This window comes from Ranitomeya variabilis, chromosome 6 (genome assembly GCF_051348905.1).
Source record: "Ranitomeya variabilis isolate aRanVar5 chromosome 6, aRanVar5.hap1, whole genome shotgun sequence".
In the NCBI taxonomy this organism is placed as follows: domain Eukaryota; kingdom Metazoa; phylum Chordata; class Amphibia; order Anura; family Dendrobatidae; genus Ranitomeya; species Ranitomeya variabilis.
In genome coordinates this window covers 530,846,800-530,864,812 of record NC_135237.1, presented here as the reverse complement: position 1 = coordinate 530,864,812, position 18,013 = coordinate 530,846,800, and the positions used below count along the sequence as shown (strand labels likewise).

At 38.6% G+C, this 18,013-nt stretch overlaps 1 protein-coding gene across 4 annotated transcripts in view; it reads left to right on the top strand.

The window, feature by feature from the left end:
- Positions 1–18,013, top strand: part of TRPS1 (transcriptional repressor GATA binding 1) — a 322,262-nt gene that overhangs the window by 170,440 nt on the left and 133,809 nt on the right. For all 4 annotated transcript variants that reach the window (XM_077271107.1, XM_077271105.1, XM_077271108.1 and 1 more), the window contains one exon: positions 477–1,080. In XM_077271107.1, the coding sequence (XP_077127222.1) occupies positions 477–1,080 (604 nt within the window). The remainder of the gene's footprint in view (positions 1–476; positions 1,081–18,013) is intronic.

Sequence of the window (18,013 nt, the reverse complement as noted above, 5' to 3'; positions counted from 1 at the left end):
TATATATCAGGGATCTACTGAGTATATAGATTTTTTTTACCTATTTATGGTCTGCTTTGACTCCTGGGACAATAAGTATGATATACAATATTTATAGTTATATTATGCTTTGCCCTGTTGAAACCTTTTGGTCATCAATGTCTTCTCGGTGCCATCAAATGCTTTATTATAATGCCCCTATAAAAATAGCAAACTATAGTGGCGGTTTCCAGTGGTTGAGTGACCTGACAGGTTTCCTTTTAATGAGGCAAACGTATCTTACTATGGTATAATATTTTTTTTTTATTTGCAAAAGAAATATGTGGACATAAGAAAACTACTGTAAGTCAGGAGACATTCTGATGACCTCTATGGGAGAATATTTTGGGTTTGCTCTATGACCTATGCAGAGTCTAGATTTTTTAACATATTTGATTATTATTTGTTTACTGATTCAGTAATATCTATCTAATAAACTCTTTCCACATATATTCTAGGAGAGCACATAACTGCTACAAATGCCGGCAGTGCAGTTTTACAGCTACCGAAACGCAATCCCTTTTGGATCACTTCAACTCTGCACACTGTCTAGAGTCGGAAATCACTACAGCAAATGGCGGAGAGCTCCATGGAATCCCTTCCATCAAGGAAGAGCCTAAAACTGAAATAAAGGTGTACAACCTTGTCACCCCTGAATCCAATTTGGGAGAAGCCATATATGACAGCACTGTGAAGAGGGAGAAGCCTGACGACAAGGATGTACTCAGGGAGAAATCTTGGTCTGATGGTTCAGTAGATGACCTCCGGAGCGTGGCCTGGAGAGGATCGGAGATTTTGAGAACAAGTCCATCCTATACACAAATGGGTTTGGGCCTTTTGACCACAGTGTCTGTCAACCAGGAGCAGCAAAAATCTTCAAGAGATAGTCCAAATGTTGAAGCTGCACATCTAGCAAGACCTCTTTATGGTTTGTCTATAGATGCTAAGGGATTTCCCGGAGTGACTGCTGGAGCCAGCGGAGAAAAATCAGGCCCACATACCCCACAGTACCCTACTTCTGGAGACAGCAAGTCCAAGGATGAATCTCAGTCACTCCTACGGGTGAGTCTACACACTTAGTATATCCTTTGTTGTCTACAGTGACCATCCAGTTCATTATTTCAGCTGCTGAATTGGGAATATTGTCAGTCTATTATGTTTCTATATTGGAAACTGTATATTTGATTTGCTGAATTGATTTTTATTAGACTTTGATAGAAACAAATAATGAGGCACATTAATAATGGGACTCTTTGCTGCAGAGTTGTCACTTAGAGCTTGTTTTTAGCACTTTTGACTTCATGCATCATGATTTAGCTTCATTCTACAAATCTTTTTGTTACTAAAGTAATATAATTATATGTTTAGTGAGGTAAAATTGGTTTAAAAACTACTTTTTAAATCAACAGGAAACTCAAGCCTGCTGTTAGCTATGTGACGGTAATCAGTTTGTTATGTCTTAGATAGGAGAGCAATATTAAAATGCATATTGCTTCGCAAATCATTGACCTCCGTATGAGGTACTAACTGCATTATAATTATTTCTCTTCAAATTAGATTTACTTTGATCAACAGTTCTGAAGGTTATTGAGAAAAGTTGAGTTAGTAATATGAATCTACAAACATATCCACAATTTCTTTATATGATGTTTTTAAAAAGTCTGCTATTCTCAACCCTCTATAGATCATTTTAAGGTGACTATACATATCGGACAAAGGCCAGTTTAACATTCACATACAAACATTCTGAGTACAAACCTCAGGGTCCAAAGCAGCCCCTGGTTTCCTGACCTGAACTCAACAGCCTCATATGTCTATGCCTATGGTGATTTTGGAACAAGAGATTAGGGGCTGTTCAAGACATTGTGGTCTGTACTTGGATAGTGAATGGCAGATGTGGGAAACCGGCCTAAAGTTGATAAATGTTGATGGTTTAAGCCATAAAGAACATAATTCTAATAATTTTTGTCAATTAAGTTGAGATTGTTTGATTTTTTTGGCCAACAGATTGATGTTCCTTCTTCGATGAACGATCTATCGCTGAAGGAATTTTTTTCAGAAAGATGGCATTTTTCTCTTTTAGTCTAATAGTTGTCCTACCATCAACCTGCTTTCTAATGTGCATGGTCACTTTGAGTCCATTAGTTATCCTACCCTCAATCTACACTTTAGTGTGTATGACTGTTTTTAGTCCATTGGTTGTCTTACCCTTAAACTATGTTCTATAGTGTACGGTCACTTTAAGTCCATTAATCAATGGAACTTGTAACCTAATTCTTCTTGAAAAGTTTTATTTACACACTGCAGAAACATAATAGAAAAGTGTTTCTCTCCAAATATCCAAATATGCTCTTCATAGTTATTGTTTTGGATTAAAAAAATAATAAAAATAAAAAATTATCTCGGTGGACAAATACCTACTAAATCATGTAGGACAGTCTTCAGTCTTTTAAAGTCAACAAAGTAATGTAAACATTTTTTCTTTAATAAAAAATGACTCTCTAGTAGTTGGAGAGCAAAAACTCTGGTTTGAGTTTGCAATTTTATTTGATCATTCATTCCTGTTTGATGATACATTGAGAAATGTATCTTGTTTTTATCTTCAATTAGATCAACACCGCCATAATTATTATGTGCCAAAACGTCTGACATATCACTGAGTGTTTTGATGAAGGGAGTGTTATGGTTACCAAAGTACTTGACTTGTATGTTCCTATTGAGCTCCGTTTAATCATTTTTTAGGATCTCCTGGAAGCGCGAACACCACCATGATTGGTGATAGACCAATCTCCTAGGAGTGCCTAGAAAAAACTGATCAGAGCCAAGGAGGCAAAGTACAGATTTGCATTGATCAAATGGCCTACTTTTAAACTGAAAATACTAGTCTTTTTTCATATAGCTTTGAAAAGAAATACATCATTTTTGAGATCGTGGACAGAATATTAATTGTTCTCCTGAACCTTAAAAAGTACATATCTTGGTAAACTCCTTTATTCCTGTTTTAGCAAATTCCCCTATCCCTCTTAACTGTCTCATCATAGCTTGACAAAGGAGCCTTCATTGCTTCGAAACTTTTTTTTCTTTTTTTTTAGGTTAGTAATGGAGAAACGTCTTTAAGAGGCCCCCATTACTGGCCCCATAATCATAGTGTTAAAAAAAAACTTCCAGAATAAAGTCCTTTAATTGAAAGAAAGACACATACTCCATTATATGAAATAAACATGTGACCACCCTCTTTTATCTATTTTATTAGTGTAAAAGTAAAAATGAAAAAACACCGTATTCCTCACCTGTCCGATAAGCTGTTTGCCCCACGCCGTAATCCATTTCTGCTTCATCTGGATGCTTTTCTGAATGGTGGCTGACTGTTCAGCCTGGCATCCAGGAGACGTTGAGCTGAGCATCAAAGTGCAGTTTCAGTAACCTGCGGTAACATCATTCAGGTCACCGCAAGTCCCTTAAACTGCGATTCCCACGGGCAGCTTATTGTGAGTGGCCCGATTAAATTCCGTGACCTCAATGAGATCACTAGTAGCAGAGCTAGACTTGTTCGTGTTACAAATGGATTGTCATCGCACAGGTGAGGAATATGATTTTTTACTATTTTAATTTTTACAGCAATAAATGGGAAAATGAGGGTGAGGTTTCTTTATTTCAATTAAGGACTTTCTTCTGCCTGTTCATTTTTTACAACATGACTATATGACTATGGGGTTAGTAAGGGGGCGTCTTATAGATGCCTCTCCATTACTAACCACTAGGCTTGATGTCAGCTGACAATGCAAAGCTAACATCAACCCAAACACTATTACCCCACTGTCCATAGCACTGGGGCAAGTGGGAAGAACAAGGCTAAGCGACAGATTTGGCGAATTTTACAGATGCACCATTTCTGGGCAGCTGTGGGCTGATGTTGGTAGCCTGGGAGGGGGGGTCAATATCTCTGGCCCCTTCCCAGTCTATTAATATCAACCCACAGCTGTGTGTTTAGCCTTTACTGGTTAGACTTTTTAGGGGGACACTACGTCATTTGTTTTCTGGTGTCCCTGTAATCTAACCAGTAAAGGCTAAGCAAACAGCTGTGATCTGTTATTAATAGCCTGGGAACCTTTTGGGACATTGGCCCCTTTCCTAGATTATTAACATCAGCCCCCAGCCGTGGGCTTTCCCTCTTCTTGTTATCAAAATTACATGGAAGCTCATGCAAATTTTTTTATTTAATTCTTAATTTTATACATTATGTACACAGGCTGAATACATGTCCGTGCTGAGCTCAGGGAGACCAGGCGACGATGATTAGAGTGTTCTTCAGCACCCAACGCCTGGGAAAAGCACAAACTGTACTACTTTTCCCAGGTGCTGGTATGTGTCACAATGACACACAGATGTCACCCGTGGGTCGTCAGTATTCATGTGTGCGGCACTCATTTCGTCAGTAGTGTTAGTAAAAAAAACGGACATGTCTGCGAGTTTTCTCAAGCTCCATGTGAAAAACATGTGCGCACCACTATTGAATACAAATGGAAGTGCATGTGTTTGTATTTGCGGTCCTTAAAAAACGGATCGCATACGGTCATGGAAAAACAAACATGTGAAGGGAGCCTTAAGATTGTGGTCCTCGTGTCTAGACAAGGCGTCCCATTTTAAATCAGAGGAAGAAAGACCAATGCTTACATAGTTGACGCAATTTCAAAGATTTTATTCCATCAGTAGCATCAAATTCAGTCTAATACATGACGCTTGTCAGTTCCAGTCTAGCCTTTTCCAAACTTTTAAAAAAGTGCTCTGTTCTGCCAATCAGTGAGGTTCCCAGCACTCGATCCCCCACTGATCTATAAGTTATGACCTATCCACTGGATTGTTTTCACTGGACAGCCATTTTAAATTTGATGTCCTAGAATTGCTCCTACGAGAGCCATATATCCATTCTTGTGATGGTGGGCAACGGTCTTAGAAGTCTGATTTCTCACTGATCACATATTGATGGTCTGTGTCAGTCCAGTCTTCAAGATCCACCAAGAGATCATGTTTTCTGGATTTCCATAGTATTTCACAGGTGATATTTCCATCACCTGTGCAATTCTAAAGAAACACTGAAAACATGATCTGTTTGTGACTCTTGAGGACTGGAGTTGGGGAACACTGGTCTATGTTAACAAAACATCAAAACATCCATCAACGGCGCTTCTCCATAACTGCAGGAGATCTTAATTCACATGTTCTTTCATGCTGAACCTTAAACCCAATCCAACTATCATGCAAACCTCCTTGGAACATTTTTATGATTTCACTTCACCTATCATTATGTTTTACAGGAAAAATTGGCCCTTAAATTTGAAATTGGCATAACCTTGTATGTTTTTTTATGTGGCTTAGTAAAATACAAGAGAATATATTGTGTCTGGTTTGTGTTTCCCATCTTCTGTCCATAGAGCAGTAGCATTATTATTTTCTTTTTAACATATATTATTTAAAACGTTTATAGCAAAGAACATTTTAATGCTAAAACGATGTGGCAACATTCTCAAAGTGATCAAATGAACAAAGAAGCATATGGTCATATCTTTCACTGTGGTGCTGTGGCAATGGGCTAGATCTGCTTTCAGCATTGGCATATGGAAATAATTATTTTAGTAAGTCTGTGCTTCCTGCTAATACCGAGGAAAATAGACCATCTCATGAATGTTCAGAGATTGTAGGGGCAAGTAACATTAGATTGAGTAATTCGTCTTTTGACGGCCTATGCATGTATTAGTGTCACAATACATTAGAATAGTCCCATACTAAAATCTGGTGGGCGGAGGTGACGGCATATATTGGTTATTTAACTTGCACCACATGGTTTTGGAGTTTGCTTCAGTCTCAGAATTCTTTAAAAAAAAAAAAAAAAAAAAAAGGCTTGAGATGTGTCTCAATTCCTCGAACATGTTCTTTAAGACTGTGTTCAACTTTCAATTATTATTTTTTTTCCTCTTCAGTTTTCCAGAATTAAGGTCTTTTGATATTTGTAGTCTTAAAATTTGGATATCCAGATCAACTGCACTCTGACCCCCAACGGTTCCAGCTTTGGAATATTGAGCAGATCTGCTTTCATTCAGATGTTTTTCATCCTTCTCTTTTTTTTTTGGTTATAGAATTTGTTTATCTACCTATTTTCAAGTTGATCATTGACAGAATTAACTAATTGAGCAGAATTGTCCTAGTAATGACGATCAGAATGTGAACTTAACCTTAGGCTATGGCAGTGTAACTTAGAATTCATTATGTTAGAACTCGAATTTACTGAAGCATATTTTGTGACTGTGTAGAAATTTTTTTTTTTTTTTTTTAAGAAAAATGCATTGAAACTTTAATATATTAATCTTGGCCTAGTAAAATTATATTACTGTACAGATGTATCTATGTTTACCTTTCCTTCTGGCACACCATATCCTGAGATGTATTCATGGCCAAATTTGTGGGAAAAAAACATGACTTTGCGATAGTCTGCTGGGGAATGTTTATGCTAAATGTGTATAAGTGTCTACCTAGTGATTTTTATGTAAATCGCAGCCTGTCGATAATTTTGCTTGCTTGTCTTGATATCCTATTGAATTTATATATTAGGTACATATGTAAAGTGATTGATACAGTTGCTTTCTATTGCTGGGCTCTTGGATTTTAATCCATTCAAGATCAACCTCGACATTGAGTTTCTAACCTCTCGCGATACTTTTATGAGTTTTCTTCTGGGCTCCACTTTTCCACTAATATTCCAAATATTGTCTACTATCTTCTGTGAGTATTGGAGATAAAGATATGTAGATTGAGAGCCCTATTGGAAACAAAGACTGATGTCAATGATGAAAACATGCTGGCCTGACGTAAGCCATTAAACATAACTGCTTGTTATTCATTGGAAAATAATCCAGTATCGAGACATGCTCGTAAAACCATTTAGAGTCTGAAGTCTACATCAAAACCTTTGGTTGACCACATGTAGGACACATGTAACATAATCCTTCCCCAACAAAGTATCACAAAACAATTTTTTTGTATTTTAAAATGGTCCTTTCACATTAAATGTAGCTGGAGGAATATGTTGAGTCAAAGGGACAGTGAAGGATGGACACATCTTTATACTAGTGCAACTTTACTAAACGGAGATTCCCGCATTAGGGGAAAAAACCTTGTTTCTCTGTTATTTTTCTATGTTTCCTCTCTTCTCTATATGTTTCACGCTGCAGTTAGGAAAGCTTAATCCTCGCCAGACTATAATTATGCAAATACTGAATTATTGTTGACGTAAGATTAATTGATATTCAGTAATATTTAAAAATGTATGAAGTTTAGGACATCCCCGCCCGAAGGAATTCTCTAATCTCTAATTACATTCATCTCATGAAAAAAATAATATATATATATGTATTTATATTAAAATAAGTGTAGAAAGCATTGGCAGCTAAAAACCATTATTTGGGTGTGTGACAAGAGACAGAGATCAAGTGGGTCACAATTACATAAAAACCTTGAGGAAAAGGGTGAATCACCACGAACAAAGGGACTACCGAGGCAACCCTTAACACCCTGAGGCTTTTTCGTAAACATTTAGTAATATAGCAGTTGCTAGGTTTTCTTTGGCTTGGAGTAATAGATAATATGCTAATCTAGAGATAGGATGAGTAATCTCATATATTGACGTACTTTAAGAAAAAGTCACGCTATTAAAATGCATATAGAATATTCCAGTTGTCTATCGATTTACTCTCCTCCGCTACCACCCTTCCGCTTTGTGGTTATTACAGATAGTCTCTGGTGGGGTTGTACTTGTTGTTTAATATCGTACAACCCCTTAATTTTATCTTATATGGCTTTCCATTATATTGTACGTTCACAGAGAAAAGAGGTAATAAAGAAAGTTTAGGCCCATACAAACCCAATAATTTCAGCATTAATGCCTGACTTTTTATTATTTGTAAGGGTCAGTTAACCGGTATAAATATCTCAATATTAAGTTTCATACATCTCCGCTTCCTTCACAGTTACCCTTGAATTTTTAGATGTTAATTGTAATAGGGTGGACAAGAAATCGAAATGTTGTAAGAGCTCCAAAAGTTAGGAGATATTTCAATGTCTTCTGCACTGGTTTATTTTCCCCAGTTTTATTGTCTACCCCTGACGTAATCCATTCCCTTCATAAGGTGACCAGAAAACCTGAGGCCTAAAATTCCTGAGCTTCATGGTGAGATCTTCTATGAGTTCCACTTGTGTGTATCCAACAACTATCTTAACTTCATGAGAAAGATCGTATTCTATAGTACAATGAAAAATACGTAATGTTCTCATGAAAAGCTTTTAGCGCATTACAAAAGTATCTTTGATTTTCTAATAATTCCAAACACGTTTTATGTAGCGGCAGTCTTTTGATTTTGCGCCGATTCTTTTCAACATTAGAAAGTAAGACGACATTTATAGGTTAGGAGTAATAAGTGGCTTCTTCCTTTTACCTTTTATGTGTAAGCCGTCTGCTTTGAAGCCCTTTTACTCAAGATGGACCATCAACATAGAAGAGTTTTCACCCATCCTTAACAAAACAATTATCCACATTAGCGACTTAAAGCTACTTTATTAGGCGTGGCGTGATACTTAAATTGTGCCATTCACAAAAGTGTCTCCTCTTTTTCTTTTTTTTAATTTACACAATTATGTTTTGAAAAAAAAAAATCTGTTTAAATATCTTAAAGAAATACAGCATAAATCGTTTTCCCAAAATGTCCTAGTTGTTAAAGAAAAAGTATGATATGCAGTAACAATTACCTTAATTTCCTTACGGAAATTGTAAAATAAAAAAATCTAAGAATTATTTTTGATTAGAGTTGAGCAAATATTTTCAAATGGAATTGAATGCTACTCAAATAGTAAGAAAAACAATCCACATTCAACAAGGCCGTGGAGGACATTACCTTGACTTTGCACAGAACCATCCTGTGCATCATCAGTCCCGAATCCAACTCTAGAGAGAAAAGCCCCAAGAAATCAGTTCTTGTGGCAGTGATAATCAGATTGATTGGATTGAACCAGATGGATAACAGTGAGGAACGGAGGGGTCGGGGAAGTGAGTGGTCAGGTGAGTATAAGTATTTTTTTTTTTAAAAATTGCATCTTATGTTTATTAAGAACTGGAGAGACCACAGAGCATAAGAGATGTTAAATTAGTGGAGTATAACAGTATAACTTCTCCTCGAATCGAATTTCCAAGGAAAATCCGCTCAAACAGGGAATTTTGAGTTTTGCCGGATCCGCTCATTTCTTTTTACAAGAGAAGATCTCTACAAAAAATGTAGGAGGTAATACAAGATTTAATTACTTTAATACAATCTCGAGTTAAATAGCAAAATCGCTTTTCACCTTTAATGTGACTTTTTTTGACCTAATAAATAAAATAAAAAAAGTGTTAATATTGCAAGTTATCCTTCTTCCAACTTCTTGGCTAGTCTGACCCTGGACAAGACTTCTTGAATCTATGGACACATCAATAGTAACAGAAAAATAGGGAGGGCAAAACTCTGTGCCCTCCTTTATTATAGTTGATAGTTAAATGGTTAAAGAAGAGCCTGGATGCATTTCTTTAAAATAAGTTTTATAGGTACTAGTTCTGTGATCCAAGGAACTAGTCTGATTGCCGAATATGGAGTCAGGAAGTAATTTTTCCCCTAATATGGAGCTTTTAGTGTCTACCCCATGGAGTTTTGCCTTTTTCTGGACCAACAAGTTAGGCGTTACGTTGAATTAGAAAGACTTAAGCCTTCTTCAGCCTTAAGTCTAGGAAACTATGATGGACTGACGTTATGTACTGCATCAAAACCAATACAGAGGCTCAGTTTTTTATTTTTTATTTACTGCCCTGAAAAAATTTGTCCTTAAAAACTGTTGGCTCTCTGCATCCTTGCCCTATAAAACCCTGGATTACCTTCATTTTATAACAGTGCTAAATGTGTTGAAAGACTCTAAAATGTGAAATTACAGTTTATACTGATGTTTCTCTTTAAACCATACACACGATCCTCTTATTTTGATCACTATGCTATTCTAGCAATAAAGTTTTAAAAGAAGGGCACAAGAGGGAAAATCTGAATTTTGCCAACTTTATGGCGAATTCTTTCTCTTTGTGTCTTGATTCTATTTAAAGCACGTTAAGACATTTCATTTAAAAGGTGACTTGAAATACATTTTCCCCTCAAAAATAGAAACTCCACCTAAATATAGTCATGGATACCCTGTGTTTTGCAACAGCGTGTTCTTTGGGAAGTCACAGGCAGGCTACTATTTTATTCTGAATATATATGACCTAACCAATCCCATATGTTTTTTCTTTTAGTCTGCAGATTTTAAAAACAAGCAGAATGCAATGCCAGAATATGAGAATGTGCTAAAGTTTTTGACCTTGTCTGCACGGAATATATTAAATATATACCAAAATCAGAGCATGTCTTCACTTCTGTACTTTTAATAATGAGTTAGGAATGCCGTGGTACGAGTGTCTATGGCATATGCTCTTGACGTGAGTGCAGTTACGGTTCTTTTCTAATAGGCTAGCAGTTAAAGGGAACCTGTCAGCGGGATTGTGCACAGTAACCTACAGACAGTGTCAGGTCGGCGCTGTTATACTGATTACAATGATACCTGGTGATGAAATCCGTCTTGTGGTTGTTGTTTAATTTTTATTTTCAGTTTTGAGTTAATTATATGCTCGTTCTCAGGTGCGGCCTGTAGGGGTCTTCCATGTGATTAGGTATTCATCAGTATGGCTTCTGACAGGTCACTGATCCCCTCATTGACCAGCCACCTAGGTTAAATAATGAATATATGTACATACTGACATACTGTCAGACATGGCACTTGCGCTGTGGCATACTCACAACTTTATCACACAGTTTAGTGGTGGCTCCGGAGTACTCCAGACCAGCTCGTTTTTGATGATCATCTCCTATTAGCTGCTCTGTAGTACCACCCAAGGAGTGGTACTAAACGGTGTCTGGCCTCTGCTGGAGCTGATAACAGCTGATCATTAGGGGTGCTGGGTGTTGGACCCATACCGATTTGATATTGATAGGTCATCAATATCGTAGTAGCGGATGCCACACTACATCCTGAAGGACACCTGTCAAGTCCAGTACCAAACAACATCTTCTTAATCTTTTTTTTTTCTTTCGTAACTTTTCTTGTGTTTTTATGTTTTGGACCTACTTATTTTCAAATAGCGCATGATTTTGCAATTATTGCAGTCAGGAACTCTGTAAATCGAGTGTCGTAGCGTCTTGTTATACAGTCGCAATGAGTCAGGGACAAAAGCCAGTCTATCATTCCATAAATGTGAAATATAGACGTTTTAGCGTTGAATAATTAATTTGATTGCTTTATGGAAACTTTGAATTAAACACTTAAGCATTACAATCTTTTCTTTTTTACAACGAACCATCATTCTACTTGCCGCAACTGGTCTTTGCTTCATTTTAATCTGTTTGCCTTAGGATATCCATCAGCTTTCATGTAGATCTCAGCCAATTAAAAGAATAACAGACATTAAACAAAAGGGTATTCTCTCTATAAGCCATTGTGTATACTTTTTTAAGGTGAGGTGTAATCCTCGATAATAGAGTTTTTCTGGATATAGTTGTTGCTTCTTTTTACCTCTCCAAGTTTAAATAAACTATATAACAAATACAACTATATTTAAAAGACCCCAGACATTGATGGTCTACATATGATTAAGTTGTCCGAACCTACACGAGAAGCAATGGAATGAAAATGAAAGGGAGAAGATACAGATTAGATATTAGAAAAACGTTTTGACAGTGATGGTGATCAATGAGTGGAACAGGCTGCCACGAGAGGTGGTGAGTTCTCCTTCAATTGAAGTCTTCATGGTTTAGTGAATCTTACATTGAACAGGGGGTTGGTTCCAACTCTAACATTACATGATTCTACTGATTTTGGCAGAACCATACAGCTATCTTATGTCTTTGGGGGTTTCCTATTTTCCCCCAACAGATGATTTCAGAGAAAAAAGGGTCAGACCATTTGAATTCATCTGCCGGATCCCTTTCTTCTCCCAGCAGATAGGCTGCCATTAGGGTTGTCTGGTGGTGGCTGCTTGCTTTCCTCTGTCTAAGAAGTAGAGACACCCTAATTCAGAGATCTTAAAGGAGTTGTCTGTGACTTTAACATTGATGGCCTCTCCTTAGGATAGATCATTAATGTCTGATCAGTTGGCGTTTGACACCCAGCGCTTATGTCGATCAGCTGTTTCCAGTGTTCGTAGCAGCTGGAACTGCTCAGTTATGGAGCTGCACATCTCTGTCGACTACATAGTGCCCACGGCCAGCGACTGCACATCCACCACCAATTCAGAACAGTAGGGGGCTAATGTGCAGTGCCCAGCTGTGGCCGCTATTCTGTTGACAGAGCTGTGCAGTGCAGATAAGCAGTTTCAGCTGCTGCCAACACTGGGAACAGCTGATCGTCGGAAGTGCTGACGTCAAACTCCCATCAATCAGATGCCGATGACCTATTTCATTGTTAAAGTCAGAGACAACCTCTTTAATAGCTTCAAGTGGAATCTCCTTTCTATCTTTCCTATTTTCAATACGATAAAATTAGTTTTATAAAATGCTGAGTGACTGACAAAATGTATTATATTTATAGTCTGGAAGGGAAGGCAGATGATCCATCGTCCATGGACATGTAGCACCTAATTACATATCGCATCTAATTATAAATGGTTCCTCAACATGGAGTTAGGTGTGATCCAAGTAGACAATGAATGTTCAATTTTCCTGCTACTCCATCACAGGGGAAAAAAGTATTACACTGTTCTTCGGGGAATCAACCGGCTGTCATTTTGACCACACATGATGGGTCCTTTAAAGAATGAGAGTCTCTTTGTTACTGATCTCTGTTCTGACTAATCAGATGAGGGTTCTGAACAGGGGCCTTGTGTTAACTCACAAATTCTTAAGAGTTAATAGAGTATTTGAAAATAGGTTTTGTAAACCACGATACCTCAGAAAATGATTCTATATAACAAGACATCAGAGGGAGTTGTATTTAACCATTATACACCACCAGTAGACTTTTAGGAGATCTTAATGTATCTCCTAGTGCTCCAATTTTATTCATACTGTAGGTTGACCTTCCCTTACCAAGGGCAAATGTTTAATTTGCTGCCATTCCCTGGATCTAAGTACCCTAGACAAGGCTGAGTGGCTTGTCGGCCGTCTCTTTCCGAATCTAGCGTATGATGCACATACTACTTTAAAGTCCTTGTTTTCTATCAGATTCTTTGTGAATGAAGTAAAAATGGTACATAAATTGTCCCACCTCACCTAGGAGTCAGGGGAATTTTTCTTAATTGTAAGTTTGTATTAGGAAGGAACTTGCGAATTACAGAGAAGTTGCTTCATGTATCTTGACTCAGGCTCTGCTTTGACATAGGCATTGTATACAATGGGCAGCTACAGAGAGGAAAAAGATCTTCAGTCATATTTGACTGACGGACTAGTAAATACCTGGTGATTAGGGATCTATTTACGTGTGATGCAGACACCCACTCTAAAACTGTCAGCAAAGTTTTTGATGATTTGACAGATAATGAAACTGTTTTAGTGAGTAAATTGACTCCTGATGTGGTTTAGAGAATAAAAAGGGATTTTGCTTTTCAGCAGCTGTAATTTGGTATTGATAATGCTTACATTTTGTAACCAGAGCATGACTGATCAAAGCTAACAAAGCGAATGGGGTAAAAAGCTAGTCAACTTTTCAAACTTCAAGATTTTTTTTTAATATAATTTTTTTCTCCTCCTCCTCCTTTCTACTTTTTCTCCTTCTCGTTCTCCTTCTTTCTCTTCTCCATCAACTTTATAGGTCTGTAAAGGGTGTTTCAAGACTCTTTGAACTTTAGGTACTACCCATACTCCAAGGGACCAAGGCAATTGGGTATTCTCCTTCCAAAAAGAATTTTTTTTTTTAATGACACCAATGTACACACAGGAAAATAGTAATTTTTTCGCCATGCAGGGCCTTTATCAAGCCAAGAAAAAAAGTGTATGATAAAGGCCCTGCATGGCCAAAACATTGCTATTTTTCCTGTGTGTACACTGATGCCAACACAAAATCTTTTTGAAAACAGAATATCTCCGTGCCTTTGATCCTTGGAGTATGTGTTGTTTTTACACCCCAGTGGCGGGGCAGAACCAAGTTTTCACAGGACACAGAATGGATCATGGGATATACCCTGTACAGATGTAACTGTGGGTACTAGTTAAAGGCAAGGGTGCAGATACCATGTGGCACTGGAAGATTTGGTGTTCTAAGTAAACTGCCTTGAACGTGGGTCCTTGGTGTCCAGTCCTGACATCACCATGAGGAAACCACTCTCCGCCCAAAGCATCACCCCCTTTCTGTATGCGCGTTCATTGAACACATCCAGAATCTCCGCACCCTATACATAAAACTGTTATTTACCTTGCGGAGACGGCGCATCACTGCAAGGTAAACAGACATGCTGCAGTCTAAAAAGACGCGCCACATGTCCGGAAACGCAGCCGGATGCGTGTTCGCACGCATAGTGGAGACGGGATTTTATAAAATCCCCTCCGCTATGCTGTATCATCTGGACGTTGCGGATTGAACGCTGCAGCTGTACACAGCGTTCAATCCACAGCTATTCCGGATGTAATCCGGCCTGTGGAAACATACCCTCAAAGTTCTACTGAGCTCAGCATTCAGAGAACTGCTAGAGATTGTATAGCAGTATCCTAGCTACAGATTCCATTTAAAAGCCTAAAATTAAGATGATCCTGGATATACGGACAGATAAGCGGATCCATAATTGAAAGCGGGTTTAGGCGGTAACAGACTTTTCTAAACAAGGTGCTCCATTTGCTCTGCTGTTTTGCTGCAGCCTTTGTCTTTGATAGATAATGCTCTCTTTCTTACATTAAGAGGTTTCCTTGGTGAAAAATGACCTTGCTTAATTATATTGTGTGTGTTCTTCATAGTGATAACTCACGAAAATAGTGTTGCCAACAAGAAGTGGAGCTTGTCAAAGCATTTTTTAAAAGGGGAAAAAATAAACCAATGCTCATATAGGAGCTTTATTTTCTAGACTCTGGTAAAACAAATACCCTGAAAAAACAATATAGGATTGGATTTACAGTTTGATAAACTGATATCCTGCACAGTATAATTTATTTATGTGTATCCAAGGGGCTCGATTCTAACGCATTGGGTATTCTAGAATCTGTATGCAGTTTATTTACAAAGTTTTCAGAATAATGCAATTTACACACAGGATTCGGCTGGCCGACCGCGAGCAATTAGCGAAGCGTGGTTCAAATTTCTGCATAGTTTATTGCCCAGTCACGTAGTTTATTGCACAGCCACGTAGTATGTAGCACAGCCCGCGTACTATATTGCTCAACCACGTAGTATATTGCCCAGCCACGAGGTATATAGCACAGACACGTAGTATATAGAACAGACACGTAGTATATTGCCCAGCCACGTAATATATTGCCCAGCCACGTAGTATATTGCACAGCCACGTAGTATATAGCACAGAGATGTAGTATATAACACAGGCCACGTAGTATATAGCACAGCGATGTAGTATATAGCACAGCCACGTAGTATATAGCACAGAGACGTAGTATATAACACTGCCCATGCAGTATAGAGCACAGCGATGTAGTATATTGCCCAGCCACGTAATGTACTGCCCAGCCACGTAGGATATAGCAAAGCCCACATAGTATACAGCACAGAGATGTAGTATATTGCACAACCCATGCAGTATCTAACACAGCCCACGTAGTATATAGCAATGTGGGCACCATATCCCTGTTAAAAAAAATAATTAAAATAAAAAATAGTTATATACTCACCCTCCATCGGTCCCCGGATCCAGCTGAGGCATTTGCCGATGCTTCTCGGGACGCTCCGGTCCCAAGAGTGCATTGCGGTCTCGCGAGACCGCTACGTCATCATCTTGCGAGACCGCAATGCATGGACCGGTCACCGGAGCATCGTGAGGAGCGGGAAAGGCCTGGGCTGGATCCGGAAGGTGAGTATATAATGCTTTTTTATTTTTTTTATTATTTTTAACATTAGATCCCATGCCAATGTCGCTGATTGGTCGCGCCGTCTGGTCGCGAGCAATCAGCGAAGCAGGATTTAAATCTCGCGCCAATGTCACCAATTGTAGGGAGCGGCCATTTCGCGGCTGGACTGTGCCTGACGCTCCCAAGAGTGCATTGCAGTCTCGTGAGATGATGACATAGCAGTCTCGTGAGACCGCACGTCATCATCTCGCGAGACCGCAATGCATGGACCGGACCGGCGCGAGGAGCGGGAAAAGCCTGGGCTGTATCCGGGGGGCCGACAGAAGGTGGGTATATAATGATTTTTTATTTTTTTAATTATTTTTAACATTAGATCTTTTTACTATTGATGCTGCATAGGCAGCATCAATAGTAAAAAGTGGGTCACACAGGGTTAATAGCAGCGGTAACGGAGTGCGTTAGCCGTGGCATAACGCGGTCCATTAACGCTGTCATTAACCCTGTGTGAGCGCTGACTGGAGGGGAGTATGGAGCGGGCGCTGGGCACTGACTGGACGGAAGTAGGGAGGGACTAATTCACGGCCGGACTGTGCCCGTCGCTTATATATATATATATATATATATATATATATATATATATATATATATATATATATATATATATATATATATATATATATATATATATATATATATACACAGTTAGGTCCATATATATTTGGACAGAGACAACATTTTTCTCATTTTGGTTATAGACATTACCACAATGAATTTTAAACAAAACAATTCAGATGCAGTTGAAGTTCAGACTTTCAGCTTTCATTTGAGGGTATCCACATTAAAATTGGATGAAGGGTTTAGGAGTTTCAGCTCCTTAACATGTGCCACCCTGTTTTTAAAGGGACCAAAAGTAATTGGACAGATTCAATAATTTTAAATAAAATGTTCATTTCTAGTACTTGGTTGAAAACCCTTTGTTGGCAATGACTGCCTGAAGTCTTGAACTCATGGACATCACCAGACGCTGTGTTTCCTCCTTTTTGATGCTCTGCCAGGCCTTCACTGCGGTGGTTTTCAGTTGCTGTTTGTTTGTGGCCTTTCTGTCTGAAGTTTAGTCTTTAACAAGTGAAATGCTGCTCAATTGGGTTGAGATCAGGTGACTGACCTGGCCATTCAAGAATATTCCACTTCTTTGCTTTAATAGACTCCTGGGTTGCTTTGGCTTCATGTTTTGGGTCATTGTCCATCTGTAGTATGAAACGACGACCAATCGGTTTGGCTGCATTTGGCTGGATCTGAGCACACAGTATGGCGGCTCTGAATACCTCAGAATTCATTCCTGTGTCACATCATCCATAAACACTAGTGACCCAGTGCCACTGGCAGCCATGCATGCCCAAGCCATCACACTGCCTCCGCCGTGTTTTACAGATGATGTGGTATGCTTTGGATCATTTGCTGTACCACGCCTTCGCCATACTTTTCTCTTTCCATCATTCTGGTAGAGGTTGATCTTGGTTTCATCTGTCCAAAGAATGTTCTTCCTGAACTATGCTGGCTTTTTTAGATGTTTTTTAGCAAAGTCCAGTCTAGCCTTTTTATTCTTGACACTTATGAGTGGCTTGCACCGTGCAGTGAACCCTCTGTATTTACTTTCATGCAGTCTTCTCTTTATGGTAGATTTGGATATTGATACGCCGACCTCCTGGAGAGTGTTGGTCACTTGGTTGGCTGTTGTGAAGGGGTTTCTCTTCACCATGGAGATTATTCTGCGATCATCCACCACTGTTGTCTTCCGTGGGCGCCCAGGTCTTTTTGCATTAATGAGTTCACCAGTGCTTTCTTTCCTTCTCAGGATGTACCAAACTGTACATTTTGCCACTCCTAATATTGTA